Consider the following 19,834-nt stretch of genomic DNA (forward strand, 5'->3'; position numbering starts at 1 on the left):
TCCCAATGATTCAGTCAGAACTGTGACTTTCACAAACAGTTACAGTTCAGGCTATTGTTGTCTGCTCTAAGCTCATCTGGCTGATGTAATAAATTAGATGACTCCAGTGTATTCTAATTTAATACTTTTCCCTTACTTGTTTGTCATTATACTATTAATCATTAAATACATATAAGTGTTAATTGTTTCTGTTTTTGTTGCGTTTAAATTACTCAAATCCTTACTTGTTGCTGGCAATCTTTATGTCTGTCAATGAAAAGAATCAGCCTTAGGGCAGGAACAGGTTCCAATGGCCACAGGTGCCTCATAGGGTCATACAACCACATAGTTTCCATTCATTCAACACAGTTCAGGAATCCTCTCACCCTTCTTTCACAACAGTGAAATCTAAGATTGCATCTTCTTGTCCTTTGATAGTTGCCTCACTCTTGGATGTGGAAATGGGCTAAGATAGTAGCATGATTTATAATAGTTAGAATTAAGCGCCAGGATGGGAAACAGCCAAGAACACTCCCTTCACAAAATGTTTGATATGGTAATTATTAACACATTAGTCTGACACAACAGCTTGTAGTAGGATATGTTTGTAGGATATTAAGTTTCCCATTGTTTTCACTTTTAATGCTTCTCTCACAAAAGGGTGTGTACTTATCAAGTATGCTCTTGGGATCTTTGGTGCAAGAAATGTGTTTGTCATCTATTGCTATGCATGTGTACACACACACACTCGCTCACACAGGAGTGAATGTTCTTCTGTGCTTTTGCAGGGTGTGTTCCTGAATGTGACTTTTGAGATACAATGGCAGCTTATTGTTGCAAGGCAGGGAGTAACTTCAACACTGGGCTACGTCTGCACTTCACTGTGCAGCTCAAAGTCTTCAAAGAGGCTGATAGTGGTGTATTATTTTAACTCAGAACAGACAGAATCAATTTTGATATCTTAAATGCTGTATCTTAAATATCTTAATATATGCAGTATGAATCTGGTATTAATTGTTTTAATTTAAAATACTTACAAGAGGAGACTCTGAAGTTTTCCTTCACTTTCCTATCTGAGCGAGTGAATTAAAGTGTTTTAGGATGAAAAGGGTGACAAAGGTTTCACATTCTGTGTGATTATTCCCAGGTATTGTCTGTGTGTGTGAATGGCTCTAGGAATTTGTATGGCTGAATTTTTCCAATATTTGCAGTGTATCTATCACAATATGGCTAATGTATACACAATCCCAGACTGAACAATCAAATTGAATCAGCTGAATGTGCTGCATTCTGCCATGAATTACATCTGACAAAACTCCTCACTTGAAAATCAATCAATCAAACTTTATTTGTATAACACCTTTCATACAGGTTAATGCAGTTCAAAGTGCTTCACAGGTGACTGACAAGCCGATAATAAGACAGAACAAGTGTAGGCCGAAAACAAAAGGAAACAATTTGAGACCAATGCATGTGAGAAAAATAAAAATGTAGGCTAATAAAATAGATTTAAAAGCTATAAGAGTAATAGTAGTAAAATAGAGTGAAATAAAAGCTAAAAAACTAGATAAAACAGATTATAAAGACAAAGCAAAACAAAGACATTAAATTGAGGGATAAAAAATATATTTAATAATATTAATGATAATAAAATAACAGATAGAATAAAATTTGACAACATAAATACAATAAGATAAATTAATAAAATAAAGTAAATAATGTCTATAAACCATTTTAATCAAAAGGCTGAAGAGGCAGGTTTTAAGTCCAGCTGCTCTCAGATCCTCATGCAGGCTGTTCCAGCTGCTCGGAGCATAAAAGCTGCTTCAGCAAAGATTTTAGTCGTGCACTTTGCACTTTGGAACAACTAACAGACTTGTGTCAGAGGACCGTACTGGTTCATACACTTCGTGTGAAGTATGTGAGGCATATATGTCGATGCAAGACCACGAAGAGCTTTAAAAACAAGTAAAAGAATTTTAAAATCAACATGGAAACTGACAGGCAACCAATGTAAGGACTTTAAAACAGGTGTAATGTGTTCTCTCCTTCTGGTCCTGTTCTGAATCAGCTGTAGCTGAATTGTAACTTTTTGAGTAGACCAGATAGGAGAGCATGACAGTAGTCCAGCCTGCTTGATATAAACGCATGCATTACTCTCTCTGTGAGAAATGGTCAAACTTTAGCAATATTTTAAATATTTTTGAGGTGAGTTTCTCTCTCAGCTTTAGAATCTATGACTAAAATTTTAATTTTATCCTGGTTGAGCTGTAAAACATTTTGTGAGATCCAGACATTAACATCTAAAATACATTTTAGAAGGGATTCAATTGGTGCTGTGTCATCAGGAGACATGACGACATAAAGTCGGCATAAAGTCGGCATAAAATCGGCATAAAATCGGCATAACTATGGAAAGAGATGCCATGGCTCCTGATGACATCACCAAGGGGTAGATTGAAAAGAAGTGGCCCTAAAATTAATTCTTGGGGAACCCCACAGGTTATTTTGGAGGTTTTGGAGAAGTGACAGTCCAATGTGATTCATCAGTCTATTCAAAAGAATTTTGTGATCAACTGTATCAAAAGCAGTGCTCAGATCAAGTAGTAGTAGAAAATAAATCTGATTTAGCTAGATTTGGATTACAGTTTATTCAGAATCATATAATAATTTGGACAACAAACAATTTTGGACAGCAAAATCATGAGCTTGATGTGATCATTTAATCACATTACTTTTCCTCCTAAGGCTGATAGATAATAATATTGACTTATTGCCAGCCCAGCATGGCTGTGTTAAAGTTTCAGTGGATGAATCTTTGGCACAAAGTTACAAAAAACACTTTTATCATACATTACATTATGCTCTATGTGCCTTACAGCAGATTTTCAGATATCCTGTGCCCAAGTATTACACAGTATGCTTGTAAATGCATCATATAATGGCTGATATGAAATGACACATACAGTATAACTTGATAAAGCCTCTGTTAATATTTGTGAAATGTGGTCATAAACAGCTTTCTTTTACACACTAATGCAGGTTTTTCTGCCTGTACCACATCTTTCTGTTTCCTCTTTTCTTGTTTAAGCTCTTTGACCTTCAGCCTCCTCTAATTCTTTAAACCCACTATTAAAACGCCTCCCTCAGCTTCCATGACTCCACAGCCTGATCTATTTAACACTGTTTTCAGGATCTGTTTCAGCTTCAGGTTTCCCTCAGTCAGCCTTGCAAACTTGGAGACTTCTAGGCTGCAGACAGTTTGATATATGACCTTATTCTTGTACATCGCACCACTTTCTCTAGATGTGCTGAGTTTTGATCAAGCATTTGACAGCTTCATTTACATCTGCTAACACAACCACGGAAAGGAATGCTGTATTTGACATTCCTACAGTTGACGCACGTACACAAACGAGCAGTTTCGATCGTGTTCTGCCACTGAAAGCTGAGATGTTGAACACCGATAATTAAACAGTCTTACATAAGAAAAGAACAATGTCTAAGTAAGATTTTTATGCTCAGCCTTACCTTTCGAAACTGCATCTGATGTGTCTTGGCTGGTTCTCTGCAAAAGTGTGCATCTTAACAATGATTTTCAGTATTTTTCTCCTAATAATATCATTTAGTAACAGTACATATTGTTGCATAAACATAGAACGTAAAGTGTCTTTGCTTGTGTCAAATTTGTTATTTTATTAGTTTATTATTTTGGCTGTTCTTTGTTTCCACGAATTTTGTTAGTAAAGTGCTTTTTTTCAAGCAAGAGGCTTGTTTCCATGTTGTCAGTTTATTTTACACCTTTATGTTTTCTCTCCTGGTTTGTGATAAGGTTCGTCCAAGCTGGGCTAACTTGATGCAAGTTTAATCAAATAAGGAAGTGGATTTTACGCAAAGTCCAAATTATGAAAAAAACATTGGCATTCAGAGAACACACAAGTGCTAGCTAAATTTACACTGTCTCACATGTGTGTCTGTGTGTATCCCGTGCATTTAAATGTATGCAGTTCCTTTAAACCTGTTTTTTTAGTGCCTGCCTCTTTTCATGGAGTGCGGGGGGAGGGATGTATTATACTGCAGCTTTATGAATAGGCCTGAGTTTTTTCTCACACTAAAAGATCATGTCTCTAGTGAGAGAGAGAGTGGGGACAGTCTTCAACAATAGCTCATTGTACACACCAGCAACTACTTATTCAGGTTTCTGTTCTAATCAGGCTGTGTATCTTTCACTCCCCAGACTCAGTTGCTCTACCAAAATAGTATAATAAATCCTTTACTTAGATCTTTCCCTCTTACTTGTTTTTGCACACTCCTCTTTCAATCAGTCATTTCTCCAAAGTGGAAAACTTGTTTGAAACAAAATCACGTGGACATCTTTGTGTGTAAAAGCTTTGCTCCTCCCTGAAATGTAGGGCTGAGGTCAGTTTCTTGCACAGTTTCAGTTTGTCCACAAATATCATGGCCTTTGGACCAGCATTGGAAGTTAGAATATGAAAGTTAGAGCTGGTTGTATACACAGACAGGAATGGGTTGCATTATTGCTTCAGCCACTGCAGCCAGCATTAATGACTTGTTGAACATGGCAATGAAAACCACAGGAAATAGCAAAAACAGAGGAAACAGGATACAAGGAAGGATGGAGGATTGTTCATGGCAGTGAAAAAAAGCATTTGGTGCCAAAGACTGTGGCCCCTCAAAGGCAAATTGTGAAGTTAGTCTCCATCTTCCATCAAAGAAATCTCTCCAGGCAGACTGTTTTCCTGCAAACAGAGGTACTAGCCAATTGAAACAATGGGAGGGGCTTTTGGGCTAATCCTCCACTCATGTGACTCCACTGAATCATTAACCCAAGGAGGCCCCTCCCTACCCCCCTCTCCTTCCACGATTCGCTGAGATGGCTACAGGGAGGGTACGATTCAGTTATGCTGAGGGCTAGGAGGCGTTGGGGCCAGGCAGTCCTGCTGAGGCAGTGGAGAAGAGAAAACAAGTGGGAGAGTTACAGGCAATATGCCTGACAGGTGGAGTCTCCCACAGCACTTTGTTATGGAATGCAGGATTTTGGAGAGAGAGAATAAGCCACGTTGAACAAGAAACCGTATCAGCTCAGGTACGGCTGATTTAAACAGCAAGGACCATGAAGAGCCCTGTGGTCTATGGCAACCCAGCCATGTTTGGCCCGGTGGACTGGAACTATGCAGCTGGTGCCACGGTAAGGAGAGGGAAGAGTGTGGAGGAGTTGGGGGATGCTGGTTGGGCCAAAGAGAGGGAGAGGATGGCTCATCTACAACAGCTTCAGCAACTACAGCAACTGCAGCTTCAGCAGCAACAGGTTGGATATCCTGGGTATGGAGCAATTCCTCCTGGCCAGCCACAGGGACCAGTGATGATAGCAAGTCCTGGTGACCCAATTCCAGCTTCAGGCAGCCCTATGCCAGTACATGCCAGCATGATGCCTGTTCATAGACAGGCAATGGTGGCTGCAGGGGGACCAATGCCGCCTCCTGTGCATGTAGCACCTCCATGGCCTGTACAATGGGAGAACCAAGCTCAAATTATACAGGGCAATGTCTCCCACCAACCCAGCTGGGAATATGATGAGCGGCACAAGGCAGCTTTCACAGACAAGAGTCCTCAAGGCCAGAATGTTTACTTTCACCCTGGTTCAGAAGATGGTCACCTAGAGTTGAGGATATCTGAATGGAAAGGCAAACATTGTTTCTACCAGGGCCCAGAGGATTACAGTCAGCAGGACTACAGCCGAGTGCCACAACAAAAAGACAACCATGACTTCAGGAGTCGAGAAGGACCTGGTCAACTGGATGAGGATAGAAGAAGAAGGGACAATTATGTTCGAGAAAATGACCATTATGATGAACGCTATGGTCACAGGAGTCACAGAGACTACACAGATTGTGAGCATAAGGACAAATACAAGTATAGGGATCATTATGACAGGAAATACGATGAACGCTATGATGACAGAGAACAGCAATATTATGAAAACCGGAAACACCGGAAACATGATCTCAAAGGACATGACAGCTACAACAGTGAGTATGAAGAATACTATGATCATAAGGACACTTATACTCGCAGAGACAATTACAGGGACAATGATCACTACTATGAACAAGACAGGGATTATTATGACTCTAAAGAGAGTAAACGTCATAGAGAAAAGGACTACTACCAACGTAGAGAGGAGGACCACTACTATGATGAGCGAAAACATAAGGACCATTACTATGACCGGCGTGCCGAGGATCAGCATGATCGCAGAGAATATTTGTACAAAGACAGGGATGTTTATAATCGAAGGGATGAGGAAACTTACCCCAGTAAAGGAAGGGGCCAGTATGACTCTGAAATAGACGAGCACTATGGTTATAAGGAGAAGGACCACTACCGGTACAACAGATACAAGGATACAGGTGATGACAGGAGAGATGAGCACTACAACCACAGAAGGAGGGACAACTACAAAGCAAAGGAGCACTATGAGTTGAGGTCAGTGGACCACTACGACCACGAGAATGAAGACCGCCACAATCGAACAGAGATTGACCCCTATGAATCCAGGGAAGGAGGACATTCCCACTACAAAGCCCGAGACAGATATCGAGATTTACGTTCAATATCCAGTGATTCGCGATATGAGGAATACCCTAAAAAAGATCGCAAGACACACTGTGAGGAATGGGTTGAGCAGCAGAACCAAAAACTGGTGCTCAGGGAAATGCGCTCCTTTGAGGATCCCGTTATATACAGGCACAGCGACGAGCAGGAAAAAGGATATGAGTCGAGTGCTGGGAGTACAGGTACAAAACGGGGTCGCAAGCCTGTTTATGTTGGCTCACTAGATCGCAACAGCTTCTACAGGAAGACTGCTCCAAGCTCCCTGCGAAAGTCACAGTTCGCCACCAACAGGAAGCAGAATCAAGGTAAACACTGACATGTTGTCATGTGTGAGAAGGTGCTCCACATGTTGTCTTCCCAAAGCATGAGGTTCTTATGTCTGTCAGATCAATTCTAAATCTTATTTTCAGAGGGTTTACACCAGTCCGCAATAAGATGAAAGGCTTGGGTACAACTTCACTTTACTAAACAGATCTTGAAAAACAAAAGAGGACCTATGGTTTGAAGGTGTCCTCATTTGCAACCCTAGAAGATAAAACAGGATGTCAACAGTCTTTGGTGTCTCGGGTCTTATCATTGTTGACCTCTAGAGCCACTCGTCTAATCAATGCTGGGGGCTTCAAAGTGCTGACTGGCCAGACTATCACTCCCCTCCTTAGAAAGTGCTTGCTTTAACCAGTGTGTGTGTTTGTGTGTGTGTATGTGTCAGTATCACCTATCTCTCAGGAAGGGAAACTGTGAGGTATTTGTAGGCATAAGAACCTGAATAACAGGTCTTGTGGGTTTGTGTTTTTTTTCTCATTCTCTCTGTCTGTAGTTTTCCTGTGTGCTGCCATACTCTGCATCACTGATGCTATGCTCACCCATAACTTGTCTGTTCAGTTCTTGCATGACTGAAAGGTCAGTCTTTCACAGTCTTGGCTGTTTTCTCCAGAAAGAAATACACTAAAACACTCAGACAAAATACTTCTACACCAAAGATTGAAGTTAAGATGTTAAGGATCTCAACTTACAAAGGAGCTGATAGTGTATTTGATATACAAAGCTTATCTTTATTTACTATATACATTTCAGTGTTAATGTTACAGAACCTCTTCAAGTTAACTTAGAGAACTTCTGTTATCTGTTATTTTAACCTAAGTTTGGAGTTTGTGATTGCGAGACATGTTTTAAAAAGCAGAGGATGATGCAAAACATTACCAAACTGTAAAATATAGAGTTGCGTACTGTGTAAAATATTTTGATATTGACTCCAATTAAATAGAAGTTTTGGCACTTGTACCAAAACAGTATTTTTTCAAAATCTGTGTTTGGGGAACACAAACATGTTTTAACCCTTTATTTGAATAAAAAGTGAAAATCTGCTCAGTGCATCAATGCAAATTAGAGAACTTTGCCTAAATAAAGTACAGACTAAAGAAAAGTTGATATACTGTATACCAGGAAACATCTGATCAAGTATGAGCCTAATAATCTGACCAAACATTCAACTCCAGCTTCCAATACTTGCCACAGACACATGTTAACTGGTACTCGAAAAGTATTGAGCCTCAGTAAATTTCTGTGATGAGGACTGGTCCAAAAGTTTGGACAAAATGCTCCAAGGAAAAATAAACATGGGGGAATGGGGTGATTAGGGTTTCAGTTGGTCTTACGGATAAAAAATTATAGTCTGTAAACACAAAGAGAATCTAGTACAACATTGGAAAGTAGGTGTGTGTGTATGTGTCTTCATGAGGAATCGAAAAAAGAGAGAGCACTTCTCTGGCTGAATTCATTGTGTCTGAGAAGAAGCAGGTGGCGCCCCACGACCCCTCCCCCAGTCACCTAGACGCACACATACACACAAGCCACACACGCACACACGCATGGCCACACACACACACACACACACAGTCCAACTCGGCCCCCACCACACAACCAATTTCGGGAGTCCAAGTATTAATCCCTAGCGTCAGCATGGTGAGTGGATGGCGGGGGTCTGTCTGGTGCCAGGCGGTGGCCAGCACTGGCCTGACTCCTTCACTCTGCAAGACTAGACTGATAATGTGTGTGTGTGTGTGTGTGTGTGTGTGTGTGTGTGTGTGTGTGTGTGTGTGTGTGTGTTGGAGAGACCTTTGGAGGCTTATTGTGAGAGATGACGCCATTTTTCAAAACACACACACACACATATGCACACTTACTACTGCAGTGTCCTGTCATCCTTTAATCTTGTTAAACTGTTTCAGCTCGGTCAGGGTTTTGCCCCGAGTAAAGCATTTGATTGCACGGCTAAAAACATTAGCCATACCGTTGTAGTGCTTATTGGGCTTACACTGTGATTCAGTGACATTGAGGTGATGGCTGAGGCTTTTTGAAACGGGTCTTACACATGTATAAAGGCTTTTGTTCTCACTAATCCAGTATTAGATAGAGGACTTCTCTCTGGGACTAAAAAATCTATAGAGCCTAGTAAACAGCAGCTGCTAATCAATGTTTTTAGCTGACATCTATGTAACTATTACAGTTCTAGATGATATAAGTGTGTGTGCTGCTGTTACTAACATGTTGTAGGTATATCTAACATCATGAGCAAAATGTGTTTTTTGTATGAAAAGATAGCTAAACAGTCTATGGTGAATCTGTTTAATGTTTCAGACAAACACAACTCTAGTTATGGGCACAGTTTTGAACTTCTAAAAAACGTCTTCTCCTGCAGTGTTTGAACGTCTGTGTGTGTGTAAGTAATGTGTCGTCATCCAGCTATGATCTGCAGGCAGCGTATGCTGTGTTTTCCCCTGTAATCCTGGAGCAGTCACTGCCATTGGTGGGCCGAGGTGGGGTGGGGGGGGTGTTAGGAGTTAAGACGTGAAATCTTTGGACGACATTTCAAAACGTCTGACAACGTTGCCCTAAAGACGTCTTATCTCAGTGCTGGCAAGCAAAAAAGTCAGTTGGCCAAAAATGATTCAGCTCGCTAGTCCAAAAGTCTGCATGAGTCATTGTTGGTCAGACTGTCATGTGACGTGTGAGTCCTCCCTGTAAGTTATGTTGAAGAAGTGCGGAAGAATTATGACCAAAAAATGGCATAAAAAATCCAGGTCCAGGCACTCAAGGTAGGTTTGAAATAATGATTATTCCGCTCTTCTTCAATATTATTCCCCTCCATGAGCATCAGTGGTTTGAGGGACACCAGCAGCGCTCCTGTTACTTCTCTCTTTTACTAAGTTATGTTCTTGGAGGTTTTCAAATCATGTCTGATAATGATACAAATGTCATCTACATTTATTATATGAATATATACACATATATATAAATTGCTAATTTGGTACATGGTAAACATATGATATTTCTTTGGTTAATGTCGAGTTTCACAGAAATCTTTGTCATACTGTAGTACAGTGGAAGTAGCTATTTTTATATTTACCACATTCAGCTTCAGTTATAAATCTTGTGTCTGAAAATGGGAGCATCATTGTTACAAGCACACAAACATCAGTGTTCAAAACATTGTGTACTTCAGTACAGGGTGAGGTGATACTACTGGTACCTGCATAAGTAACAATAGACTGCTCTTATCTGTGTTTTTTTCTGTAGAAGTGTGGGAAAAGATGAAGCCTTCTGATCTTTAACCTTGTCGACTTTCCCTTCAGAACAAGTTTCTCATGATAAGACACACGTAGGTGTTGGTCATATAGACAGTTTATATATGGTTGTGACTCCTTATTTGAGTGTGAAAAACAGATATGTTTAGATGCAGTTTGACTATAAATGAGACTCACAATTAAATTCCATGACCAGTGTCGCTTCCACTGATTTTTATTTTTATTTTTTTGGATTTGTGCTGACCACACTGAACAACTAGTTGGTAATCACATCACTGTATGTACAACAGCCTCTGTCTTCTGTACCCTCACTGCCTGTCAGATGAGTGTGTTGTGTTTTTCTGACCTGATTAAGTTCTATTGCCTCATAAAAAGTGTTATCAGAGTTATTTTCCCCAGTTTTGTCAGTGTATCACAGTATGATAAAGTTCAGCCTTCAGTTGTTTGAATGTTAATTTGTCATAACACTGCTGCTGTCACAGTGGTTACAAATGTTGGTCTTGACATTAGCTTAGGGAACAAATTTATTTACATGCTCATACACACAGTATATGTGTCCTCTGTGGTCAGTCTTGAACAGTAGCAGAATGAAGCCTGAAACCTTATAATCAAGTTAGTGTCTGTCCAGTTCAGTTTATAGAATATTACAGTTGCACAGAGTTGCCTCCCATCTTGGTTTATAGTCTTGTTAGAGGGTGTTTACATTAAGATTTTACTAACAATAAAATGAATTTCATGCAGGGTTGTATTTTGAGGAATATAAAGAAATCTTTTTCTTGCGCTCAAACTCAAGTCTCAGTCTTATTTAGTTATGCGAAAACTCATAAAGCCCTAAGGCAGATCTTTGTCTTAACTCGTCCTACAATTAACATGACAACAGATGTGGTCTCAAGGCAGTTCTCACACACACAGGTTTTTACTGAAGGAACAAGTATTTTCCCACACAGGAACTAAATTCTCTTAGGCAACAGTTAAAGTTTATAAAAAGAGATGTAAATCATTTTTTGTCCTGAAGCATTTACATCATCTGCGGTGTTTTAAATATGTGGATCCATGACCATTATAAGTATTGAAAAGTTTTTATTTTACTATGTTTTTGCACCACTGTGTATCTCACACCTGTACCCAATAGACTCATTATCCTCCCCTTCTCCATCAACTTAAAGACTGTACAGCTTATTTGGTGAACAGGCCTCTCACTTAATGGTTTCGGTCCCTCCTAAGGCTCTCTGTGCACATATGCAAAACCAATGGCCTCTTAAAGTAATTACACATTGTTCGTTATTAAAAGGAGAAATTCCAAGGAAGCCCGAGATCACAGTCTTCCTCACATTTGGTATGCAACACTGTCGCATCTTATTTATCCAACTTGTTAATTAAATTGTAGCCTGATCCACCTGGAAACAAGAAAAGCTATACCTCCTGGTGTCCAGGAGTGGACACTAAACACATGATTAGAGCAGCAGAATTTTTCCATCTCAATGCTACATGTATCAGTACAGGGCCTGCTTTTCTTAATGAGTCGTGTGGTTTGATTAGTGGGCTGTAATTAGCAGAAACACTCGACAACATCACATAGAGGTTGCTGTGAGATTCTGCCAGAGGCTGGAATGTGACCTTTTGACATTTGTCGCTTGGAGATAAACAGGATGGTATGTCACTGAATAAGCTTCCCTATGTCCATCTTTTAAGTGACCCTGTACCTTGTTCGACAGCTGGTGGTACAAGAGAAAATCAAAAGGCAAAGAATACAGTCAAATAAAAGCCCCTATGTGCTTATTTAAAGGGATATTTGAAAGAGATGCTTGTAAATATAAGCTTTTTTTTTTTTAAAGTTTGTGCACAGAAATGTATTTAGAGAAGAAAAAAACCCACAAAGTTAATACGTTAAAGTGCCACAACCTTTAAGAGTCTTGCTAATATTTACTCTGCCTGTGCTGACATTGTTTTCTTAAGCCAGTTACCAGCGTCATGGATTTTTTTTGTATATCCAGTATTAATTGCAAGCCATGACTTGCAGGTTGTCATGTAAATATGCCGCAAGCGTTGGCAATTCCTTAAGTCGGGGAGATTTAACTGTATGAACCTATTTTCAAGTAGCTTCATGTCCCAACTGAAAAGACACACATACACATATACACACACACACACACACAGAGTTGTCCATGTGATCATTTCAGCAAAGTCACTCCCTGCTATCCAAAACTTGGCTTGATACTAGGAGGGCCCCCGCTATTCTTGTTGCCAGGGCGACTGTGCATTCTGCTGTGAACTTTGGAGTAGAGCACACACAGCGCTGATTGTGTCTGACCTTACAGCTCTCTGTGCAGGGCAAACTTTTGACTTTGCATGGCTATTAGTGCAGCATGCTGTCTAGAGAACATGAGGAGTTTTATTTGAAAGCTGTTTTTTGCTGCAGCTGCGCAACAAAGCGACCAATCTTTTAAAGAAAGAACTTTTTCTTGGGGTTTTCTTGGATGGTTTTGTAGAGTTAAAAAATGAAAAAAACAAAGTGCAAGTTAACTAGGGAGGATTGAGGAGTAGATGTTGAATCAAGGCATAATCATTTTGATAGAGTTCAGCCTGTCAGGGGAGGAGCTGAGTCAAGTGTCAGTAGATTGTGAAACATGAGACAGATTCATCACAGAACTGGAATTGACTGGACAGGACTAGACCCTTCCTACTGCATTCAGCACAACCCTCACTAAATGTTACAGTAGCCAAAGAGGAGCTCATGTCTCAAAAATGATTGTTTGTATTAGAAAAGCAGTTTTAGAGGAAGTATGACCAGATAAACAAAGGGTTGTTCTCAGATTTTCCAGCACCAAAAGTGCATTTCTGAAGTATGAAATTGCAATTAGACATCTTTTAACAAGTGATAAACTAACCTCAACCAAGTTCAGTGAATCTCATATGATGTTTCACTTGGGGCATAAACATGTGAAGCACAGAAATTAACACGTGCGTTCAGGATTTATAGTTACCCACAACACTGACAAATCTAGCGATGTAACCGTGGAATAGACAAACATATAACTTGCACATATCAACTCATAACAGGAAGAGATTGTTGCAGTAGGGCAACAAGCAGCCGTAGTCCAGCTCCAGGTTTTATTGTCTGTCAACATGGTCATCCTCCCTGGTGTGTGTGTGTGTGTGCCTGTGTGTGTGTGTGTGTTTGTGTGTGTAATCATGGTGGGTTCCCATCCTTTCTCATGGTAATTGGAGCTCTGGAATGGAGTTTTTGCAGCGGGACGCGCAGTCCTCCACAAGGCTCAGGAGCTGGACTTCAGATTGACAATGGACTATCTTAGAATGGCTGTCGTTGTTTGAAGCCCTATATGTGTGTGTGTGTGTGTGCGGGGGGTGGTGCTTGTTTTTGAAGTGGTTTGAAGAAAGTTGCTAGCAGCAGGTGGGTGAAGCTTCATCATCTTTTCCTTTCTCCCTCTTGCTCTGTTTTCATCTGTGTATAACGTAGTGAAAATGTAGTGCAGTAAAAGAAAGTGAAAATTGGATCATACGTTTCTTATAATGTTTGTGTTTTTATGCTGAGGTTTCGGACGCATTGACAGTATTTTAAATATTTGTTAGAAGAGAGTCCATTAAAGACTAGCCTAAATAAATAGTCTGTAGTTATAAATGTGGCCTCCCTTTGGTTTTGGTTTCATTTATTAAAGATAGAGTTGTGAGGATTAGTCGATCAACAGAAAATGAATTGGCAACTATTTTGATAATCGAATAATTGTCTAAATTTGTTGTTTTTAGGTTTTCAAATGTGATGATTTAATGCTTTTCTTTGTCATACATGATAGTAAACTGAATATCTTTGGGTTTTGGACTGTTTTTCAGACATAACAACATTTTAAGACATGAGCTTAGACTCTGGGATATTGTATTTTCACTATTTTCAGAAAATAATCTTCAGATGAATCCATAATGATGTGATACCACAGTAAAATATTGTATATAGTATCAAAGGGGAAAGCCAAAGAAAGTGTAAAAGTTTCAGTGCCTTACTTTTTGGGTTTGGTCAAAACCTGAGCTGGATATCATACAAATTACACAACGCATAAAAACCATAAATCATAGTGGGAGTATGTGATATTCAGAAATATACCCAGCAACAGCAACACTCCAGCCACAATCTAATTAATGTTTGTGAAATTGTAAGACACACATTTTCTGACTGAGCTGTCATTTGTTTCACCTTACAGCACCTTGTTTTTTGTGAAAACCTCGATGACCTGTGTTAATGTATCAGTTGTGACTGTATATGTAGTCACACCCAGTGTCTTAAGAAACACGGTGTTTTGTTTAGTGAGTGACGAGGCGTATGTCATTTTGACATTTTATAGTGTTATAGTACACTCCCTGTTTTGACAGATACAGACATCTAATGTTTAACTACAGGCTTACTGTTGACCATGGTTCATAAAGTGGAGGGGAATCAGGAAGTGATTCTACTTTTGTTTCTTTTGAAACCATTTATAAATGATCTGATTCTTGAGAAATGTTCAGGCTTCTGTTCTAAGAAGCAGGTTTGAATGTTCTCGGTATAATTTTTCCAAGAAAAGCACAAAACCTCCCAAAATCAGAATCTAGAGCATGGACTGATGTAAAAACAAAAAGAGCCATCCATGTTTTATCCAGATGACTCAGTAAAACCTGTTTTTTGGAACAGGCCCCAGGTCTACTCTACACTATTGATTCCACCTGTTGAAGCCTGTTCATTACAAACAGTGACTTAAAGCTTTGACACACAAACTCTGTATGACTTGAAAAGTGAAAGAAGAAAAGAAACTCAATGTTTTAATGTCTTTTACCAAATTGAACAAAAAAAATTCCCCCAGTTTGCTTTGACATTTGTTGGAAATGCATGTTTTAAATTAAAGGAATGCTTATGATAGCTTTTGTACAAGTTCAACATTACCTAAATATAGTGTAAGTACATAATGGCCTAATGTTAACACCAGAGCCTGTGGGGGAGAGAGAGTTGTCATAGTTAGAGTATCCTTTTTTAAGTTTTTATGTTGTTTACCTTATTTCACTTCCTGTATGTGCTGTATGGTTCTTTTTAATAAGGCAGCTCAATTTTTGCTCAACAGAAAGTTTAGTAGAAAGCTTGTTTTCACCAATTATTGCATCTGAACAGGGTTGAAAAATTGATAAAGAATGTAATGGTGTAATGGAATCAGAATTGTTAAAAACATTTTCCAATTCCCATCTTTATTGGATGAACCGGGGGGAAAAGAAGCCTGTGTTCTCTGTCCTCTGTATTCATTAGACCATGTAAATTTCAGTGGATGTCAGAATGGTATTTATTAGTGGGTGCCCATCTTCCCTCCCCTGCAAATACCATTAAACACAGTCTCTCTGTTTTATTTTCCAAGTTCTCTAATATGCGTAACCAGGTCAGCGTTTGAATGTAACTCATTTATTAACCCTCATTCTGCTGGGATCTCGCACAGACACTCCCCCCCCCCCCCCAAACCCCCTGCAGAGTGATGATCCTGCCTCCCCATGTCTACGTATTTGCTTCCCATAAAAAGTAGATCATACCATAAGCAACTGTTTCAACACTTGTTCTGTGTGTGTGTGTGTTTAAATATGGTGTATAGAGCCAAGGTTTATTGTATGTTGTAGCACTTTATGTTTTTCAGCTATTCAGCGCATACTAGTTAGCAATCAACAAATGTTTACAATCAGGGCAAAGCTGTAAACAGTAATGAATAACAGCAGATTGAAACCAAATAACTTTATATGATACCTGATGGGATGAACAGGAAACTGAGCTGGTCCCAGTTCATCTCTGTGATATTCTGACTTTAGAAACATTCCAAAAAAAGTCGATTACATTTATTAGTATCTTTATTGTGTATCAGACTTCAGAGAGCATCTTTTTTTTTCTGTGTAGAAGATTTACAAAAATAGTTTAGAAGCTTTGACTCGTTGAGTTCATTGGCTGGATACTGATCGGGTTTTCAGCAGGAGACTGATGTTTGTACTGCATGATTAGTCTCTCTGATTGTTGGCATCCAGTCACAGGTGTGTGACTCACTATTGAATAGTGAAGGATACTGAAGGAGGGGTGTTTCCTGTTGACGTGCTGCTGACTGAGTGGCACGGGCAAATATTTTCATAATATTGTCATGTTAACACCTAACTTTAGTTGCCCCTGAAATATTCTGTAAACCTCTTTAAAAGCCTGAAGATGTGTATACTGTATGTAAATGTGTGTGTAAAAGACTTGCACGATTGTACTTCACACAACAAAGAAAAGTGGAATTCCAATAGAAGTGGGTCAAAATCTGGTCGTGCAGTTTCACAGGTTGCTTGTGATGGAAATGGCTGCGCATTAAAGCATGTGAAGTGGAGCATATGATGCAGTTGTGTGTGTGTGTGTGTGTGTACGTGGAGGATCAAACGTGGGAATGAGCCGATTGATTGCAATTAAAAGCAGAGTCTTTTGTTAGCTGTCTCTCTCTTGTTTTGTGTTGTGTGACTTTTAAAACCCATTAGTGGACTACTTTCTCATCAGTGGGCAATTGCTGGGGCGCCGGCATTTGGCAGAGAAATAGTGGTGCAGGGAGATATGGTGCAAGCGATGAGAAAAGCTCCTTTGAGTTGAGCTTTAGCCAAGTCACGTGAAGAGAGACAGAGACGGAGAGGGTGAGGTCAGGGTGGGAGGGAGACAAAAGGCAGGTGGCCCAGGGATCAGACACACATTTTTTTTTCAAAATGTAAAAAGTTGTGGTTTTAATTTGGGTTATATTTTAATATTCCTGTGAAAATCTGGCATTTTAAATGGTCAATATATCATATCATATCATTGTCATGAAATATTTAGGAAAATATGTGACTGCTTCCTGTGATTTACGCAAAACTGTAAGGTTGTAGCATTGTGGGTGTGTGTGTGTGTGTGTGTGTGTGTGTGTAACGTGGGCATGTTTGCAAGTTCCTGCAAGGGGGTAATATGAGGGTAAGCAGAGTTAACTTCATTAGCCTCTGACAGCATCTGTTCAAGGAGTGAGGGTGACGTCACCTTCATCAGTCAACACAGCGCGGCGCAGGCTGCGTCTTCTCCTGCTGAGATGTTACAGAATAAGTTTCATACACTGAAATAAACACAGACTACCTCGAGCACTGCTTTATTTGTGGTGATGCACAGGCCCACTCTGAATACGTTAATGTAACTCTTGTATGTCCAGGTGTTTCTGCTATGACCTGTTAGCATCACAAATAACCTAAAATCCTATTTGACTCACTGAGAACTAAAAGATGCACTTAACAGATAGAGCAGCATTTTTATATCCAGTCCAGCTGTCTTTCTTACATTTTGTATAACATGTATGTGTTGCACAGACTAGTCCTGGTTATTTCTCATCACCCTCCAGTACTGTTAATCTCTCATCCCCTCTGTCCCTCTCTCTAACTGTCTCTTATTTAATGTCTGCCCGGTCCCCTGAGAGCCTCTATGTCTGTAGTTGCTGTCATAGGCCATTGTGCCACACACAAAGAGCCTGAGTCCACTCCAGTTTTGGGTCCATTGATAAAAAGCACTGGTGCGTGAACCAGGCTCTCCCTCCAGCCCCAGGCATCCCCAGAGATCAGCCCTCTGCGAGTGATAGCAGAGACATTGATCAAAAGCTAGTCAGACAAGACGAGGAGTGAAGGCTGGACCGGGGTGGGTGGGCAGGAGCGTGTTTTGTTACAAATGAATGGAGATGTGGGCTGGGAAAGTTATTTTTATTTAACTCTTTCCTTTTTTAGACATTATTATCTTTTACAATAACCACTTTTCTGTTACTTCCTTGCTACAACAAGCTTTCAATTTCATGGCAACTAATGAAAAGAAATGGGAAGGTTTATAAGCGGAAACTGATTCCTTTGATGAAAAATAACACGATAAGTCTGAAAAAGGTGTTTAATAGCTCTTGATAGAATATATCGAGCAAGATCAAAAACATTTACAGAATTTTTAATACATACAAATACATAAATATGCTTTTGGGAGATTTACCAATATGAATACATTTAGTTGAAGCTAAATCTTTCTCCTTTCCTGTCTTTCCAGAGATGACACTCCTGTCGTCCCAACCCAAACCCTTGGAGCCTGCCTCAGTCTCGGATGCGACACCCGCCGCTGGAACAGAGGATCCTGAGCTGAGGATGCTGGAGAAGAGGTCAAAAGTCATCGAAGAGCTACTGCAGACAGAGAAGGACTACATCAAAGACCTGCAGATGTGCGTGGAGGAGATCATCGAGCCACTGCAGAAGAAGCAGGTGAGGAGATGTTGCAAACACGGTGTTGCTGTATTAAGTTGTGTAAGGACCTCAAGAGAAATGAGAAACAAGGCAAAATAGATGAGCAGGAGAGGTGATAAAGAGGTTGAAGGATTGAAACATTGACTGTAAAATATGGGATCTACATGTATGATTTTAATAAGAGCTAAAAAAACAATTGCAGTTCTTTAGAGGTGAGTTGTTTACATGCGCACCAATATCCCAATTTTGAGTCTTTCCATCTTTTTGACCATATCCAGGACATTGAACATAGAAACCATCTAAACATAAACTAAAGTCTAACATTACTGTGACTGCGTGAGTTCTGATGCATTTACTCCTTTGCTGGATTTAGCTTCTTCTAGTTTCTGTAACCAGGTTTGGATTTGTGTGTATCAGTTAACACGGAAGAACTTTTATCACTGTTTTAACACCTTTTTTTATCTGCCCTCTTCTAAAGGTGAAGAACGTGGACTTTGATGGACTCTTTGGCAACATCAACTCTGTGATTGACCTGTCGCAGCGCCTCTTTGACGCACTGCACGACACAGACTCTATTGGTAAGGAGGATGTTTTTAAAAAGCGTAGATCCTATGAGGTAATTGTTTCACCTACAGTCCAGTCAGGTGGCTGCTTAACTGTCACCTGATTGAATTTTATTGGTTGAGTAAAACTTTGAACGCAGTTTGAAAAAAGCTGCCATTACGGGAAGGAAACTGAAGGTTAATTATTTGAAGAAATGTTTGATTATTGTTGTATGCAGTGTACCAAAATAGTTAAGATTTTGTCAACTCTAACTAATCTGACTTGGTGTATTTGATTTACTTTTGTATTAGTGAAACATATCCTCCTTTTTCATTTCCTGTTTTTAATTTTTAAATGAACACTTGGCATTTACCTTTCTGTACCCTGTGCTCTCAGGAAAGGTATTTCTGGACTTCAAAGCAGAGCTTGAGGAGGTTTACAAGATCTACTGCCAGAACCATGATGATGCTATCTCTCTGCTAGAGAGCTACGAGAAAGATGAAAACATCCAGCGTCATGTGTTGGAGTGTCTGGAGAGGCTGAGGTGAGTCACTGTGGGGAGAAAAGTCTGAGAAAGGGTCATTCATTAGTTTCAGATTTCAGCATTGACCTGTATGTGTGACTTAAAAAAAAAAAAATCATTCACGTTTTTGCATGTGAGTGACGAGAAACGTGCATGTGGGTGTGTAAAAGCATGAAAACAACCCCAGGAGTGGCCGCTAATACAAATATACAGTTTAAGTTTAAGTAAAACGTTAACTGTAAAGAGCTGTTGATCATTTATTGTAAGCTTTAAAATGTGACTGAGTCAGCAGACTTTGGACTTA

General features: G+C 39.7%; 1 protein-coding gene across 4 annotated transcripts in view; it reads left to right on the top strand.

Moving 5' to 3' along the window:
- Positions 1 to 19,834, top strand: part of dnmbp (dynamin binding protein) — a 52,483-nt gene that overhangs the window by 25,680 nt on the left and 6,969 nt on the right. For 3 of the 4 annotated variants that reach the window (XM_067577243.1, XM_067577242.1, XM_067577244.1), the window contains exons 5-7: positions 18,274 to 18,482; positions 18,943 to 19,042; positions 19,404 to 19,551. In XM_067577243.1, the coding sequence (XP_067433344.1) occupies positions 18,274 to 18,482; positions 18,943 to 19,042; positions 19,404 to 19,551 (457 nt within the window). Of the gene's footprint in view, positions 1 to 4,913; positions 6,921 to 18,273; positions 18,483 to 18,942; positions 19,043 to 19,403; positions 19,552 to 19,834 lie in introns of those variants that run through there. The other variant, XM_067577246.1, reaches the window with a different exon arrangement.

The sequence above is a fragment of the Thunnus thynnus genome, chromosome 20 (assembly GCF_963924715.1).
Source record: "Thunnus thynnus chromosome 20, fThuThy2.1, whole genome shotgun sequence".
Classification (NCBI taxonomy): Eukaryota; Metazoa; Chordata; class Actinopteri; order Scombriformes; family Scombridae; genus Thunnus; species Thunnus thynnus.